General features: G+C 47.8%; 7 protein-coding genes across 7 annotated transcripts; 4 read left to right on the top strand and 3 right to left on the bottom strand.

The window, feature by feature from the left end:
- Positions 1 to 33: 33 nt before the first annotated feature.
- On the bottom strand, positions 34 to 1494 carry KL911_002910 (uncharacterized protein; the record flags this gene model as incomplete). Its single annotated transcript, XM_043198032.1, has 1 exon — positions 34 to 1494. The coding sequence occupies one exon, from the start codon at positions 1492 to 1494 to the stop codon at positions 34 to 36; it is 1461 nt and encodes a 486-aa protein (XP_043054508.1).
- A 79-nt stretch (positions 1495 to 1573) lies between these two features.
- On the bottom strand, positions 1574 to 2590 carry KL911_002909 (uncharacterized protein; the record flags this gene model as incomplete). Its single annotated transcript, XM_043198030.1, has 1 exon — positions 1574 to 2590. One exon carries the CDS (start codon positions 2588 to 2590, stop codon positions 1574 to 1576), a length of 1017 nt encoding a protein of 338 aa, XP_043054507.1.
- Positions 2591 to 3618: 1028 nt separating this feature from the next.
- KL911_002908 (uncharacterized protein) lies at positions 3619 to 6297 on the top strand (the record flags this gene model as incomplete). Its single annotated transcript, XM_043198029.1, has 1 exon — positions 3619 to 6297. One exon carries the CDS (start codon positions 3619 to 3621, stop codon positions 6295 to 6297), a length of 2679 nt encoding a protein of 892 aa, XP_043054506.1.
- A 177-nt stretch (positions 6298 to 6474) lies between these two features.
- KL911_002907 (uncharacterized protein) lies at positions 6475 to 7320 on the top strand (the record flags this gene model as incomplete). The annotated part of the gene is made up of 1 exon (XM_043198028.1): positions 6475 to 7320. One exon carries the CDS (start codon positions 6475 to 6477, stop codon positions 7318 to 7320), a length of 846 nt encoding a protein of 281 aa, XP_043054505.1.
- Positions 7321 to 7333: 13 nt separating this feature from the next.
- KL911_002906 (uncharacterized protein) lies at positions 7334 to 8060 on the bottom strand (the record flags this gene model as incomplete). The annotated part of the gene is made up of 2 exons (XM_043198027.1): positions 7334 to 7362; positions 7427 to 8060. The coding sequence occupies 2 exons, from the start codon at positions 8058 to 8060 to the stop codon at positions 7334 to 7336; spliced, it is 663 nt and encodes a 220-aa protein (XP_043054504.1).
- Positions 8061 to 8134: 74 nt separating this feature from the next.
- KL911_002905 (uncharacterized protein) lies at positions 8135 to 10282 on the top strand (the record flags this gene model as incomplete). Its single annotated transcript, XM_043198026.1, has 1 exon — positions 8135 to 10282. The coding sequence occupies one exon, from the start codon at positions 8135 to 8137 to the stop codon at positions 10280 to 10282; it is 2148 nt and encodes a 715-aa protein (XP_043054503.1).
- A 314-nt stretch (positions 10283 to 10596) lies between these two features.
- Positions 10597 to 17001, top strand: KL911_002904 (uncharacterized protein; the record flags this gene model as incomplete). The annotated part of the gene is made up of 1 exon (XM_043198025.1): positions 10597 to 17001. The coding sequence occupies one exon, from the start codon at positions 10597 to 10599 to the stop codon at positions 16999 to 17001; it is 6405 nt and encodes a 2134-aa protein (XP_043054502.1).
- Position 17002: the final 1 nt, after the last annotated feature.

The raw sequence follows: 17002 nt of genomic DNA, 5'->3' as shown, positions 1-17002 counted from the left end.
CTGGGGCTACCACATTGGACTACCATTTTGGAATTAAGGACATCTGATGCCCCCGTTCCATATCTCGAAGATACACTCGCGTTGGCGTGCGCTGGACACAAGAGGACTAAAGACAATGAGCAGCTTTCGCTGAGTCTCAAAATTGTAATTGGCCAGATAGTCGTTGGACATCAGCATCTCCGCCACGCTTTTGCGCTTGGACTCGGTGCTCGGGTTGCCGTTGTCGTCGTCCTCCTGAGAGCGCAAAAAGGACGAGTCGATGCCTAGGTCTTCGCTGAACTCCTCTATCATCTGCTCATTGAGTATTGGTTTATAGTCTTTGATCAAAGATATGCGGGCATCGAGAAAATTGAGCCAGTCCAGTCCAAGGGCGGGCACGGTCTTGATTTTGGACACTTTACTCCTGTATTTGGACTCGAACATTTTCTTCCGCTCGGTCTTGAGCTGGTCCCATATCGGTGTGGAGCTCCTCTGAGACGTTTCCTGCGTGCTCGAGTCTCCAGAATATTCTGAGTAGTCTATCTCGTCGTAGGTGTCGAAGTCCTGCTTATTGCGCGAGCACAGCTGGCGATAAACGATCCCGACCTCGTCCCAGCCATAGCACCAGCCCAGCTGGTAGTCTGCGTTCATCTTGAGAAATACCTCGTCACTGATGATGTCCCCCAACGGCTTGTCTGTCATCTGGTTTGACACAATGACAGTCACGTCGTGCTCGTTGCACATTTTCCGCAAAAACCGCCCGAGTTTGATAATATACGACCGTCGTTGTTCCACAGGCAGCTCGGCTCGGATATGGTGTGTGACTGAGTCCAGTATCACCACCTTGACATTTTTATTTCGCTGAAGTAGCAATGGTAGTTGGAAAAAAATACACCGGTCTTGGCGCTCGAGGTCAGAGATGGCAATTGACGGGGTGATCACGTTTTCCATCTGTGGATATACCGCACTTTCCTCAATCCCGTTCGCTCGAAGAAGCTCCTTGTAATGGCTGGATATCTGGCTCAGACGCCTTGTGCTCAGCGCGCTCTCGGTAGGTATGTACATGGTCTGGACGGGTTTTCGCCTTTCCTCAAACAGTGACGGCCCCAGCCCGCCAAACTCAAGCGGCAGCTGGCTGGTCATGCTTAACGTCATCAGGAAATTAGATTTTCCCGTCGCAGAGCCTCCGCTGATCTCCACGAGACACCCGCACGGAATGCCTCCATTAAGAGCTTTATCGAGCTTTTCATCACCAGTGGTAAACCAGGCCTGCTGCGGAATGTTGTCCTTAATTTTTTGTGGTTTTGGGAGACTTTGCTGAAGATGTTGCTTTAGGTCCGAAACAAATGCCTTCACGTCTTGTTCAGGGCGTCCTATCTTCTTCGCAATGTCCTGCACAGACCACAGCAGAAGCTCCTGGGAGGTAACACCCTGAGCCTCAAACGCATTCACAAGGGACTCAAATCGTTCTTCGTCCAGGAGCGCAAAATGGCCCACCTCCGCAGCGAGATCCATGCTAGCTATCTTTTTTTCCCTAAATTATTCTTCATCTTGCGCGTCACCCTGCACAGCCTTATTACATATAAGCGAGGATCTATTCTAGTTCTACATCGCCAGCGACCTTAGCAGAGGACTCGTCTCCTTCCTCGTCCATGTTATCGTAGTCGTCGTCTTCAAATACGTCTTCGTAGATAGCCTCCGAAGATCCCTCGAGGGAGTATCGCAAATCATACTCCTCTTGCGTCTCATCGAATTTGCCAGCTTCCTCGTCGAGCGTGCCCACCTTGCTAGTCCTGCGATACGTGATCGCAGTCTCTGTGTCTTGCAACACTGTGGCTGAAAAATTGATAAAGGCAACACGCTTTTTTTTCTTGTTGAACGCAAAGTACATGTTGCACCATAAAGTGCCCGGCAAGTCATTCAGAAACGACTGCGCCGGCTCGTACTGAAAACATGTGCAGTCATCTAAATCCATATGAGTATTTATCGTCTGCCATATCCAGCTGAGTCCCGACGACTTGCCAAGCGATATGAGGAGCGAGTTTATGCGTTGCACCAGTTCTGCGGACGAAGGTAAGAGCGTGAAATTCGTTGGCTGGACATTCGAAAAATCGTGGTCCGGGTACACCGAGTTCAGAATAGCAATGAGGTACGCAAAAAGCCGTCTCGACGATTGCTGGCTGAGAGGCCCAAACGGTGAATACTGGTCGTCCAACATGGGTATTTTGTCCAGCTCCTCGTTCAGTAGTTTATCAAAGCCATTGGACTTCGGGAGTGACTTCGGAGGGGACATATATGGCGAATGAAATGAGCGAGAGCGCGACTTGTGGACCGGGTCTTTCTGAATAAGCGAACGCGCAGTCGATTTCGGGGTCGGGTGCGAATAGCTGGACGAGCGCTTCTTCAAACGGATAAATTCAGGAGATATGTATGACACGTCTTTAGGCGGCGAACTGCTCATCGAAACATCGCTGTTAGCCCTGCCTTTCTCTTCCGCTTGTTTATCTTGCTGCACGCTGTTGCAGTACAAGCGGTCGATAGTTTTGTACAATTTGCGATCCGAGCCAATTGGCTTAGTGGTAAAGAGGTCAACCGTTCCTTGGATGTGCATGTCGGTTGTGTCAAAACTGAGCGCTTGATTGACAAGCTCGATGTCAAACTCGTCAATGTACTGGGCCGTTAGTTACTGGAAAAGCAATCAACTCGCGTGCACGCTTACCTTCATATTGTCAGAGGGCTGAAAATGAAACTTGTTGAACCAATGCCCTGGACTTAGTCCAAATTGTTTGTCGTGACAAAGGAGGTTATTATCTTATCTGTTTATATTAACAAGCACGTTGACTTCAAAAAAGTCAAACAAAGTTTGTGGGTTGGCTGTGGCGATGGTGGCTGGTTAGAAGAACCAGCAATTCGGGCACTCGAAAAGAAAACATCCGAACACCGCTGGTCAGGGAAACTTTCACCTGAAATTCGTACCAAAATTGCTTAGCTTATATGCTGCAAGAGCCAAGTGAGCAAGAAAATCGACACGCGCATGGTATTGTTCATCTCGTTGCTGGGTAAGCTATGAACCAATTTGACAATAGAACTAGGCTTGGATGCAGCTGTCTTCCTGGTTTTGCAAGAACAGCAGCCAGTGTTACGTTCTGGAAGGTGTTCCTTACTGCTGTTTAATGTTTCTCACTATTATGCATGCGAAATCTTTTTAAAAACGTACTTCCTTGCATAAATCGAGTGGCTATGCATGACATTCGGTGTAAATTGGTGTCCAGGCATGAGGCGACCAGCTAGTTATCCCACATCTTAGTTTGCTAAGCTTAGGAAGCAAGCTAGATACCATCTATCTTGATGACTTTCAGAACAAAGTACTGCAGAGGAGCCGTTCCAGATTACCGTTTTAAACCCAAGCAAAGCCACTATTAAGACACTTTAATTTTTGAGAACAATACAATTTCAGATTTCAAGAGGTAGTGGCTGGTAGCGACCGGCATTAACGTCAAAAAACAAAACCTTCCTTTATTTATATATTATCATACATATTCAGAGCAAAAACAAAACCTTCCTATATATATATATTCTCATACATATTCAGAGCAATCTTTTTTTCGCTTAATTTAGTTCAAAGTCTCCCGAACAGTCATGGCTTCGCAGACTCAAAGCTCGTCTGTGTCGGCCTTCGTGTCTTCACTGATTTTGAACTTGATTATATTCGCTGTTTTTCTTACCGTCTTTGTTGTCTGCAAAGACAAGTTCAAAAGAGTGTACCAGCCAAGATCTACGGTTGAAACTGTTCCTAGCAGACTCAAGGCGGACCCACAACCCAGAGGCGCCTTTGCTTGGATCACGTTCATTCTCTCCAAACCGGAATCTTACATCATTGAGAAGGCTGGCGTCGACGGTTATTTTTTCCTGCGCTACATATTGACCTTCGCTTCGCTAGGAATCGTGGGTGGTTTATTCATATGGCCAGTGCTCTTTTCCGTCAATGCAACTGGCGGTGCTCACCAGAAAGGCTTTGATATCATTTCCTACTCGAACAATGTTGGAAAATGGAGATCCTTTGCTCATGTGTTCTGCTCCTGGCTGTTTTTCGGTTTGGTCATTTACACAATCTACAAAGAGCTGATCTACTACACTAGTTTCAGACACGCTTTGCAGACCACTCCGCTATACTCGTCCTTGATTTCCTCCAAAACTCTGTTTATTGACAATGTTCCAGATTCCATGCTAGACGAGGACACTTTGCACAGACTGTTCCCAGCTGCTGTCAACGTTTGGTACACTAGAGACACTAAGGAGTTGCAAGACCTTGTCAAGAAGAGAACAAAGCTCTCTGGCAAACTTGAGAACAGCATCGTGAAGGTCGTTGGTAAGGCTATTAAGCTCAGAGCTAAAGCTGTGAAAAAGAACAAGCCAGTTCCTGAACCAGCCAACGAAATCACCTCCTACATTCCAGAGAAGAAGCTTCCAACTTACAGGGACTCTCGGATTCCATTTTACGGGGAGAAGAAGTCTCTGTTCACTACTGGAATTGATGAAATTGGTGATTACAACAAGAAAATCAACGATGAACAGTTGAAGTATCCGGACGGTTTCGAGAAGACTGGCTCCGTTTTCATTGAATTCGCCAATCATCTGGAGCTGCAAAGAGCGTACCAGGGTGTGCCATACTCTAAAGAGCTCAAGTACTCGAGAAGATTCACTTCTATTAGTCCTGACGATGTTGTTTGGGAGAATTCTGGTCTCACCGCCAAGGTGAGAGCTGGTAAGCGCTCCACTGCAATCACTGTCCTGACCTTGACCATTATTTTCTGGTCCATTCCGGTGGCCGTTGTTGGCGCAATTTCCAACATCAACTACTTAACTGAAAAAGTGCATTTCTTGCGTTTCATCAACAACATGCCATCCGTTCTTATGGGTATCATCACAGCTTTGCTTCCAACCATTGCTCTTGCTGTGCTGATGATGTTGCTCCCACCATTCATCAGAAAGATGGGTAAGCTCAGCGGATGCATGACAGCTCAAAACGTTGACTTCTGGACTCAGCAATGGTACTACGGCTTCCAAGTGGTTCAGGTCTTCCTAGTTGCCACATGTACCTCTGCTGCTGCGTCTTCTGTGTCTGAGGTCATTGAGAAACCATCGGAGGCTATGTCTTTGCTTGGTCAAAAGCTGCCTGCTGCTTCCAACTTCTACATTTCGTACATGTTGCTGCAAGGTCTTTCGATCAGCTCTGGTGCTTTGGCCCAAATAGTTGGTTTGATTCTTTCCTTCTTCCTTGGAAGAATACTTGATGGCACACCAAGAAAGAAGTGGAACCGCTACCACACTTTGGGAACTCCATCGTGGGGTACCACATACGCTGCTTTCGGTCTTTTCACGGTCATTATGCTTGTCTACTCGATCATCTCGCCCATCATCATTGCCTTCACCACCATCGCGTATTTCCTCATTTATGTCGCATATCTTTACAATCTGAACTACGTTCTCGATCGCAGTGTTGATAACCGCGGCCGCAACTACCCACTGGCCCTGTTCGAAGTCTTTGTGGGCTTGTATCTTGCCGAGCTCTGTTTAATTGCCCTGTTTGTCATGCCAAAGAACTGGGCGTGCGTGGTTCTGGAGGCAGTGATGTTGGCAGCTACCGTTGCTGCGCATCTTTACTGCAGATGGAAATTTGAGCCTCTTCTCGACACCGTGCCAGTTGGTGCGATGAAAGAGGCCAACGGAGGCGTTGTGGGCGCTTATCCAATGAGCGACCAAGGCCTTCGTCAAATCCAGGAAGAAGGCGCGAACTACTTCGTTGCTGACGGCTCTGAGTCGTCTAAGTTCTCTGAGTACGAAGGAGGCGCTAAGCAGCAATCGTTGGCCAGCGACAGCCCTACTGCTGCTACCGACTTGGAGAAGATTGCAACCCTGGACAACGAAGAGAGGCCGTTTAACCAGGCTAATATTACAGAAGAGCAGGTCAACAAGTTTGACGCGAAACGCTACGTTAGTCCGTCTTTCGTCAAGGGATACGTGAACAGATACTTCAAGCCAAGAACCTACTTGAGCTTCAACTACGTCAGGTCGATTCTTCCTGTTTCGTGGCAGGACCCAGTTCCTGATCAGGATTTGACGTTCAAAGATCCGGCTGCCTCAGTGGATGAGCCATACCTTTGGATCGCGCGTGACAGCCAGGGCCTGAGCAGAAGCTTTGTGGAGCGTTGCCAAGGCAAGCTGCTGATCAGCGATGAGAACGCCGTTGTGGAAGACAACGGAAAGAACCGGTACACTGGCCCCCCACCAGACTATAAAGATGTCCAGAAGGCCTGATGAGGCCCCAATTAGCTTTCCTTGTGTTGTCGAGATTTAATGTTCCTAATTGCGGTATGTGTATTAATGGTAGTAATCCAGAGCTGATTTTTATTCCTGCTGGCTTGAGGTGTAGTTTTTTCGTCATCCACCGTCATATTCGAGAAAAAGACAAGTTGTAAAAATTCAATACCAAGAATGACCTACTCTGTGAGACAAATTGGTGCTGCCAACACCCTGGACTACAAGGTGTACCTTGAGAAGGACGGAAAGCCAATCTCGCCATTCCACGACATCCCGCTGTATGCTGATGAGAGCAAGCAAATTCTGAACATGGTTGTTGAGGTTCCAAGATGGACCAACGCCAAACTTGAAATTTCCAAGGAGCAGAAGCTGAACCCGATCATCCAGGATACCAAGAAGGGCAAATTGAGATTTGTGAGAAACTGTTTCCCCCACCACGGTTACATCCACAACTACGGTGCCTTCCCACAGACCTGGGAAGACCCTACTGTGATCCACCCAGAGACCAGGGCCGCTGGCGACAACGATCCACTGGACGTGTGCGAGATCGGCGAGGCTGTGTCGTACCCGGGTCAGGTCAAGCAGGTCAAGGTTTTGGGTGTGATGGCTCTGCTCGACGAGGGTGAGACCGACTGGAAGGTGATTGTCATCGACGTCAACGACCCGTTGGCTCCTAAACTAAACGACATCGAGGATGTCGAGAAGCACCTGCCTGGTCTTCTGAGAGCCACCAACGAGTGGTTCAGAATCTACAAGATTCCTGACGGAAAGCCAGAGAACCAGTTTGCTTTCTCCGGCGAATGCAAGAACAAGAAGTACGCCGAGGAGGTCATTGCCGAGTGTAATAACGCCTGGAAGAAGCTGGTCGCTGGCGAGAGCACTGTCAAGGACATCGAGCTCACCAACACCACCTTGAACAACAGTGCTACCACCGCAGACGCTGGCATCCCAGCTGCCGATCCTAAACCGGCTGCTCCTATTGACAAGTCGATTGACAAGTGGTTCTTCATCTCTGGTTAGTTACATAGTCTCTCTACATAGTTGGCAGTGGCAATGAAATGCCTAATTTTGTCAAGGTCTTTCACCCCGTCCGTTTCCACTCCGCCGCTCACGTCGACCCCCAGACATCCTTGCACCGACAACGCCAGGCGCACATTGTCTGGGTTGAGGCCGCCTGCCAGCAGGAAAACGCCCTCGTACTGCCTGTTAAACTCTTCGGCGTCCTCCCAGTTGATGACCCTGCCCTCGCCCCCGAGCTCCGAGTCCAGCAGCGGAAGTACATGTAGGTGCGTTTTGGTAGCCTCTGCTATGTTGGGCTTGCTGAGCACGTATCTGGCGATTACGGGCAGATCAAGGTGATTAGCATAGAGCGAAAAATCCTCTGACCCGTGCAACTGCACAAAGTCCAGCTCCAGGTCCTGCGACAGCTTCACGACGTCGTCCAAAGGCTGGTTTCTGAATACCCCGACCAAGTATGGCCCGTTCTCGATGATTAGCCGCGCACAGTGCCGAAACCAGTCGGGCCCTTTAGCGTCTGATTTTCGTAGATGCTCAAGGAGTTTTCTGGAGTCCACAAACTCGCGCCCCAGCGACCGCCGTCTCGCCTTGCACAACTGACTTATCTGTCTCGCCTGCTCAGGGTCCACGGTTCTTGCTCTATTCGGCACCACAATCACTCCCAGCAGATGCGCCCCGCTGCTAGCTGCCACTTCCGCCTCGGCGACAGACTTGAGTCCACAGATCTTGACTACCTGACTCATGTGAATTCTCTTAGATATTTCAGGCTGTGCCCAAATATTTACTGAAATTACACAGCCGAGGAAGTTCTCCTGCAATGCCTCCACCAATTCCGCCAAGGGACTACGGAAGACAGCAGATAGCGGCCCGAGGGGGTCCAAAGGCCTCGAACGACCTGTTTCGCCCCATCTCGTGCGAGCCCCCGGCCCTGCCCTCCGGATCTGTCCATCCGGTCCCGCTCCCCAGGTTCTACAAGCAGGACAAGCCAATCCAGACAAACAACTTCTATGGCAACCTGCTGGTCGGCGAACAGACGCTTCCAGTGTGGACACATCCATACAGCGTGTGGTACAGCAAGGATCCGGGCTTTATCGGGCTCGGGATTTCGCACACCGACAACTCTCAGAAAGTGTTTGGCGATGACCCAAATGCCAACCCCGTCAAGTACTTCTTCAATCCGGTTGGCATTTGCTCTTTGCTGTTGACCTCGCAGCAACTCCAGCGTGGCCACGAGCTGCTAGTCGGCGAGTGTGAGCGGTTTAGCTGCGGTGTCAAGTTCACCTGCTCCAACGGAAGCATGTCCAGCAAGCTGGTGCAGGGCATGGGTTTTGTGACGGCACTTTACGATAATGTCAGCCCTATGATCAAGAGCAAAGTCGGGATACAGAGCTTCCAGCAGAGGGGAGCCTCCAGACTCAGGAAGTATGTTGCTACGCTGTTTGACCAGACCAACTGGGTGATCTACTCCTCGGCAGACCTGCAACTAGCAGACCCGAACACTGTGGTTGGAACCGTGCCAGGAATCGTGCAAGTCGCCAAACTCAGCGGCGACGAGCGACCGTACGACGCGGCGGCAGGCGCTTACGTGGTTGACATGACGCTTTCAGGCAGCGTTGATGGAGCCGGAAGATATTGTTTCGAGTACAAGTTGGAGGGTAGCTCTGCCAGCGGCAAGACCATCCAATGGGCTCTTCCGCACCAGTATACCGCCTTCGACCAGTCAACTGCTTCGGAGGCCGTCAGCATGGTTCTGGACTCCACATGCAAGGGCCCGATGAAAGCCTATTTGACGACGCGCTTTGTCATGGAGGAGCAGCTGCCCCCGGCAGAGCTCCAATTTGAGCCGTGGTCTCAGCTGCACGGCTTCACAGGCTATTCTCAAGACAAGCTTGACCGCATTAGACAAATTGCGAACGAGGAGGTCGACTCATTTGATGTTGTCAATGCCTCCAACACAGACTCCATGTACACTGCGGGCAAAATCCTGGACAAAGGCGCATTCATGCTATATGTGGTGGCATTTATTCTGAAGGACGCCGGGCTCGCCAGAAAACAGCTCGGCAAGATGAAATGCGCTTTCCATAGATTTGTGTCCAACCAGCAGCAGGCTCCCTTGGTCTACGAGACCAATTGGAAAGGTGTGGTATCTACCGGCGGTCTGAGCGACGGGAACTTCTACGTTGACTTTGGAAACTGTTTCTACAACGACCATCACTTCCACTACGGGTACCATATCCACGCAGCAGCTCTCGTGGCTCTGGCTGATAGATTTTATGGGGACAACTCTTTCCTCAATTTCTCAAAAGCCTGGATTGAGACACTGATCAGAGACGTTGCCAACCCAAGCAGCGAAGACCCTTATTTCCCGGTGTTCCGGTCTTTTGACTTTTTCAACGGCCACAGCTTTGCAAACGGTCTCTTTGCACACGGAGATGGAAAAGACGAAGAGAGTAGCAGCGAGGATTACCACTGCTACTACGGGATAAAGCTCTGGGGTGTGGTTACCGGAAACAGCCGGCTGGACAATTTGGCGTGCCTCATCTTGGGGATTGAAAAACGAGCCATGAACATGTACATGCTGTACAGATCGGACAATACTGTGGTTCCTGCAAACTTCAAGGCCAACAAAGTGTCGGGTATACTCTTTGAAAACAAGATCGACCATGCCACGTACTTCGGCATGAACAAAGAGTACATTCACGGCATCCACATGCTTCCAATCACTCCGATTTCGTCCTATATCCGGGATCCGCAGTTTGTCCAAGAAGAATGGAACGAGCAGCTGAGCTCTGTGGTTGGTAGCCTGGACGACGGCTGGAAAGGCATATTGATGCTGAACAGGGCGTTGTTCGACCCAAAATCATCGTACGAGTTTTTTTCAGCCCCAGATTTCCAATACAAATGGCTCGACAATGGAATGTCTCGTCTCTGGGCTGTCGCATTCGCTGCGGGCGTCGGGGGTTGACCAGCTATGTTTTTTTTTTGTTGATAAGCATTTACATAAGATTAGAAAAATATCAGATTCAAGGGCGTTTTTTTTTTGCCATTTAAGTGTTAGAAGTCATCAGCTCCCGAAGCTCAATTTGTGTTCTTGCGCAGCTGACGTCCATAAGGTGACTCCTCGCTAGCTCTGGATATACTCTGGTTTTTTTGCTAATCAATTGGCCGAAATCAGAATTCACAGCTTGCAAAATGACAGACTATAGTAAAATAAGGAGTTATCTGATGAACTCTCCCCGGGAAAGTTCTCCTCTTTCACGATCTGTCTCAGCATCTAACATGAACCGCATGAACTCCTCTTTGCACCACACGTTTCCTGACAGCAGGAAGAATGCGAGTGTTCCAGGACTTTCTAAGCAATACGACACATCTGAGGAGACAGAAACACTTATTAACTATGGCTTGGATGTTCCTTACGACGACGATGAGACGATCAGGCTTCAATTGGATGAGAACTCGCCATTTTTTGCTACCAGAGTCGAGAAGGAGCTCAACCCAAAAAAGTTGCTCCCATACAAGACGGAGAGCATTAGAGATCAGTATCAGTACTTGAGTCACATTGTGAAACATTTGTATATTGCTATTGAGAGCGAAGATCTCAAAGGAAATCTTAGCATTAGTGTGTCCGATTTTGAGAAAGCAAAATCTGTGATACTCAGTCACAGCACCAACGTTGAATCAACGGAACACGAAGAAGACTGTTATGAGACTTTGAACCAAACGGAAAGCGAGCGCGAAGATGCAGAGAGCGATGAAGACGAATTGTACGAGGACTATGACGAAAGCTATCCCTCGGACGCGGAAGGTGAGCAATTTGCATCTACCCCGGTGCCGAATGTGCACGTCAAATCTGCGGCCATAATCAGTCTTAAGCACTGGACTAAAGAGCTGAAGAATCTACTGAGAATGGGTCTGGTAATTCCTGCAACGCTGAACATTGCCCTGGTCAAGGTTTTCTACGCCGTGATTCTCTCTCGTGGACAAGAGATCAACATACCGTTTTACGTGAATGTTGTTTTTCTCTTATTGAAAGAGAAGGACATTTTGTACGAAAAGGGTCTCCGCCTGGATTGGAAACCGCTATATGAAGAACTCAACAGCATCATGCCTGATGCAAGTGGCTCGTCTCATTTCAGTGACGACCGCAGGTTTGGTCACCTGGTCAAGTTTGCCGGTAAGATCAACACTTTCTTCGACGAGGATAGTGTCCCTCAGATTATGGAGAAGATCATGTCGAGGTACAATAACCAGTCAGTCTCCATTTCGTTTGTTCAAATGGCTGTGCTGGTGCCAATTGTGCTTAAGAAGCCCGTTCTCAAAGAGGAGCGTGTCTTCTACGACCATAGGGATATAAGACATTACTTGCCATTCTTCTTCTCGTGTTGGACATCTCAACGCCTCACTCCAGAAATTACCTCTCTGTTAAATGTCATCGCCAATATATCCGATAAGGTGCTAAAGGTTCTATCCAGCGACCCCAGCCTAGTCATCATGGGCAAGTACGGTGTCTTCACCGAGGAACAATTCAAGTTCATCATGAATCAGTTGTTATTAACTTCCAGGTCATTCAGGAAAGATGAGAGAAATTCACAGTACATCAAACTCTTAATTGAAATGATTATCAATTCCATGACCTCTAAACATGCGCTTGAGAAGGACGGCATCATGGACTTGCTCAAAACATTCTGGGGAGCTTTGCATACCTTGGTGCATCCTTCCAATTCGGGTGGGTGGTCCGTTCTTTTATCCCAGGCTGTCAAGAGAATGGTCGTTGTGTACCACATTCGACTGCTCGAGGAAAACGAAGACAAGTCGTTTCGTTACTCATACTTGGACGACTACTCTAAGCTTCCAGAAGACATCAAACTCTCGCCTCAAATCACGGAGCAATTTATTGACATGCTCTTGCCGCTGATACACTTTGGAGTCCAATCTAAGTCTCTTTCGCAGAGAAAGAGGTATATTACTGCTTTGGAAATACTAGCCTTCATCAATCCAAAGAAGATTCTGGACGATGTGTTATTGGACATTTATAATTCTTTTGAATCTGTCAACTCTACCCACAGAATCAATGTGGTTCTTCACGAGCTGACAGTTTTAGTGAGGTATATGGCTCAACTACCCGTTTACCGTGTCCACATCCCCAGACTTCTCTCGATGCTTGTTCCCGGTATCGACTCCAATGATCCTGAAAAAACGATTCTCACGTTGGAGTTCATTAAGTCCGTTGCTGCTGTTGTGCCTATTTCAGATTTGAGTCAGGGTCAAGGCGACGGAGGCCTTGTGGCATTGGACTTCACAACGCAACACCTGGCACACTTGGAGGCAAAGTATTATGAAGGTGCTCCGCGCCAGTTATATTACGGTGAAGAAATTCCTGACCAGTTCGTGTTTGATCCTGACATTGAGCTAGAAGCTCTCAAGTCGAGCTCATCCTCCTTTGGAGACTTTATCAAAGAGTTTGCTGAGAAATGCTATAAATATTTGGAACTATCGCCCAGTCTCGAGGATGATGGACAAGTGGAAACGCGGGCTAGTGTTTATATCTCACAGACTTTTGACTCATTGGTCGAGTCACTATCTGACGAGATGTACAATATCCTAGCCGACTCTTTTTACCGATATATCAGCAACAATGTGCAACATTCGGTCGCCATCGTTTTCTTCAACATCATTGAACTCATCATCAGAAGAGACCCAGCAAATCAATTCCCTAGATTCTACCAGTACTTGGTGGAGCAGGTGAATGAGGAAATTGACCATGGTGCGGGTGCCACACGCACACAGGAAATCCTCGCCAAGGACGCTCGGCTCACATGGTATCTTAAGCTCCTTTCTGGCTCTCTTCTTGGGGCCGGCGAGCTCGACGAACAAACATTCAGCGAGATGAGGGATCTGATCTCCAACAGACTCATCAAACTGAGAGGTGAGGCCGCATTTGCTGCCACTACCATTCCTGAATCAATCCTCGCAGGCACTACATTGACAAGACTTTTGGAACGCAGGCTGATTCCTCAGTCCTGGATCGACAAGAACGGACCTGTGGATGAACGCTGCTGGGGAGGGTTCCAATTTGAGAAATCTAGATTCGACTCGGATCACTTGGACTTTTCCTGGTATGTTCCTTCGGCGAAGAGCATAGAGCAAGCTGTTGAGTTTTTTGATTTCACGACTTCGTTGGCTGTGACTGAGATCGATGAGTTTGTCCAAGCTTTCGATGCAGATGAGAAGATCTCACTTACAATGTCTGACAGAATAGAATTCAACGTCAACTTGTTAGAAAGCTGTTTGGCTGGTATATGCACTTTGTTCGATCCAAACTTTAGTACGGACTCTTTCAGTGCCAACAAGCTTATGTTCAATAGTCTTTCATCCACTGCTATTTCATCCTCCGCCTCATTGGTATCGTTGTCTAACGAGAAAGTTGACGTCGAGATGGAGAATTCTCCCGAACCAATAGAATTAGGCAGGGATGTCACTGGTGATCTGATGAAAGAGACTTTGGAGGGTGACATGGACCACGAGTCACATGAAGAAGCTATGGAGGATACAGACGGCGAGTACCGCTTGAGATCAGAGGTGGAGTCTAATAGTCCTCCAACAGAGTCAGAGTCTCCAAGCGGACTTGTTACGCCTGCTGCTGTGCCTGATCCTGAATGTCTGGCTGGCTATCTCACCGAGAGACCTCCGGTGCTCTACAGTTTTGGATACCACTACGAAGGACGCGACCAGCTCACAAATCACTGTGATCCGACGTACATGAAGCTGCATCGTGCTCGTGAGAGAATCGGTAAAAGCTTGCATGGACTGGTCAAGTGCCTAATGCTACAAGACGGTGCCGTTGAGCTTTGTCAACAGGTTGTCCATTGTATTAAGTGCTGGTTAGAAAGCTGCGGTACTTTTGGATCAAAGAACCCCCTTTTCATTGACCATATCCATTTAGTGGACCTCTTGAACATCCCGCATGTGAACTCGCCGTACACGAGAACGGTCATTGGTGCCCGATTGGCTATTTATCATTGCAACAGACTGTCGATCTCGCGCTCTTCGAGGCTTCCAGGGGATACGGACAAGATGTTGATCAAAGATCTTGTTTCCTTAGCTGCTAGCAGGTACAATGAAACTGCACAGAATGCTACGATGGTCCTAGGTTCCGCCCTCAACAAGATTCTGAACTGTACAAATCTGGTCTATGGTATTTTCAAAGAGTGGGAAGTGGCATTGCTCAATGAAGATAGAGAGAGGCTCAAGAATGCGATGAGGTTCTTTCTGGTTAAGAAATTCAAAGGTTTTGCAGAAAGAAGCCTTCACAATTTCGGAAAGTATGAAGACCTTTTGGCACGTTCGTTAGAAGTCAACGATTCAGAGGTGAACTCGTTGGCGATGAAGCTATATGGTTCCATGAAAGACCATATTTTGGTGCCAAGTGTTGTTTGCATGATCGATCATAGCTTGGTTGACTTCATCAAGCCAGCCTCGCCAACAGTTTCGCTTCAGGTGAAAGCTTTAAGATGTGCCAAAGATCGCAAGAGACATCTGATTATGGACCGTCTTAGGCGTTTAGAGCTTTCCGTACTGAAACGCTCTCAAGCGGAGCTCCACTGGAAATTTAGACTCAAAGTTCTAGAGCTGTTAGCCGACGTGCAGTCGAACCTTGAAATACCTTTGAACAGGGAAATTCTTGTTCTTCTTGGCAAATCGATCAACGGAGTTCATCCAGAAATCACCGAAGACTGCATTCTTTGGCTATCTTCTATTCTGGATGCAACACGGACACGGGCTACGATCAACTATGATTTGAAAGGGTTTTTCTCTCCCTCATTCCGTTTGGCCAACGTGTGCGCAATTTCCGATATCATTGGCATGGACCAACCACAGGAATTTTTCAAGGAAATGTCAAATTTTGAGCATCCGAGGTTCTTCATAGATAACAAGCTATGGATATCTACTTTGTGCTGGAACAATGAGATGGAAGTTGTCAAAAATGAGTCAGTCGAATCGCTAAACCTCAATTCACAAGACTCTGAGACAATCCAGGCCTTTGGCCAGCTGGTCACCAAACAATGGATCCTGGAAATTCTCAAGTTGCACATGGATGAAGGAGAAGCAAATGCAGAGTTCCAGCCCGACCTAGTCTATTTCCTCTACTTGATTATCCTCATATCCTCATATGGCTACACCCCCAACATGAAGTACTCTGAGTGGCTTGATATTTGTAATGAGATCTACAACAAGGAGGAGAAACAATCTCATGTGGCACTAAGTGAAGTTTACTGCGCTCTGCTGCTAGCCAACAAGTACAATTCCAAACACCTAGAGGAAACTGATGAGGCAATTTCTGCAAAACTGGCGGAGGTCTTCAAGACCGGCATCACCCAATCCACGCACAAAATCTGGAAAGTATTTTGCTGGTGGCTACCTGCTCATTTTGATTGCCGGCGAGCTCCTAAGGTTGTGTCTGTCATATGCGACTTTGAGGTTCCTCTATCGGGTGACACATCCCCCTTCAATCTTTCGTCCAGAATAGGATTCCTCAAATCATACATGTCTTCTGCATTGAACCGCTACCACGACTTTGATGGAGTCACTCGGAGATTTTTTGCCTCGCTATCACATCCATATCAGATCGTTTCTGAAAGATCTGCTGCTATCCTATTTGATACGTTGTCATACACTTCCATCAAGTCGTTCAACAATAAAGAGAAACTGCTCGAAGCCTGTTTCGAAAACCCAAATGGAATGGGTCTCTTACCCTTTGAGATGCCTGCTGTGTTTGCTGAGTGTCTAACTTCCTATCTCGAAAGAGTGAAACAACTAAGCACCACGATCAGAGGTCTTTCTACTCAGGAGATTGTGGACTCAGAGTACATGTTTCACGTTCGTGGGCTACATACGCTGCTGCTGTATGTTCTGAAAACTTCGTATGGAGTGTTGCTTGTACCATACCTCAAGGACTACATCCTGCCTCATCTTTTTGAGCTCGATACTATGAAAGATGTATGTCAATTGGCTCCTCTGAATACAAATGTGATGTTTTTCCTGATTGCTTCTATCCGTTACGACGAGGAGCAGACCAAGATGTTCATTGATCTGATTGTGAACAATTTTGGATTAGAGCATCCAAATATGGTGCAAAAAGAGCACTTATTGACAATTGTTCAGAGCTACTACACAGTTCGGTACCTCACCATTACCTCTGAACAAAGGGCTCTGCTAATTGAGAAGGTTGTTTCGTTTTTGTACTCAAACCCTGTGTCTGTGAAGGAACAGGCTGCGGCTGTATTTTCTGCCATTGTGCACGGTTCGATGAGTTTCGAGATGCAACCATTGATTGAGAGCTACATTTCCAAGTTTACAGAGATTATCAATGCACACCGCCGTGTGAAGGGGAAGAAGCTGACTTTTGATGAACTCAATCTAGTCCATGGGGCCACGCTAGGCTTGGGTGCATTATTGAACGCATTCCCATACACTTCGCCTCCTCCGAAATGGCTGCCAAATATCCTCTGGTTGGTGGCAGGAAGATGTTCTAGTTATGAGGGTGTTATATCAAGAACCGCCAAGAGCATTTTGTCAAAGTTCAAGAAGAACCGTCAGGACACTTGGCACATCGATTCGAAATTCTTCACCGATGACCAACTGGAGGAACTCGAGGGTGTCTCGGGGAAATCGTATTATTTATAGT

This window comes from Ogataea haglerorum (assembly GCF_019207285.1).
Source record: "Ogataea haglerorum isolate 81-453-3 chromosome Unknown 81-453-3_NODE_7_length_556738_cov_96.333754, whole genome shotgun sequence".
Classification (NCBI taxonomy): domain Eukaryota; kingdom Fungi; phylum Ascomycota; class Pichiomycetes; order Pichiales; family Pichiaceae; genus Ogataea; species Ogataea haglerorum.
Note: the sequence above shows the minus strand (reverse complement) of the source record. Positions and strands in the feature narration are given on the sequence as shown.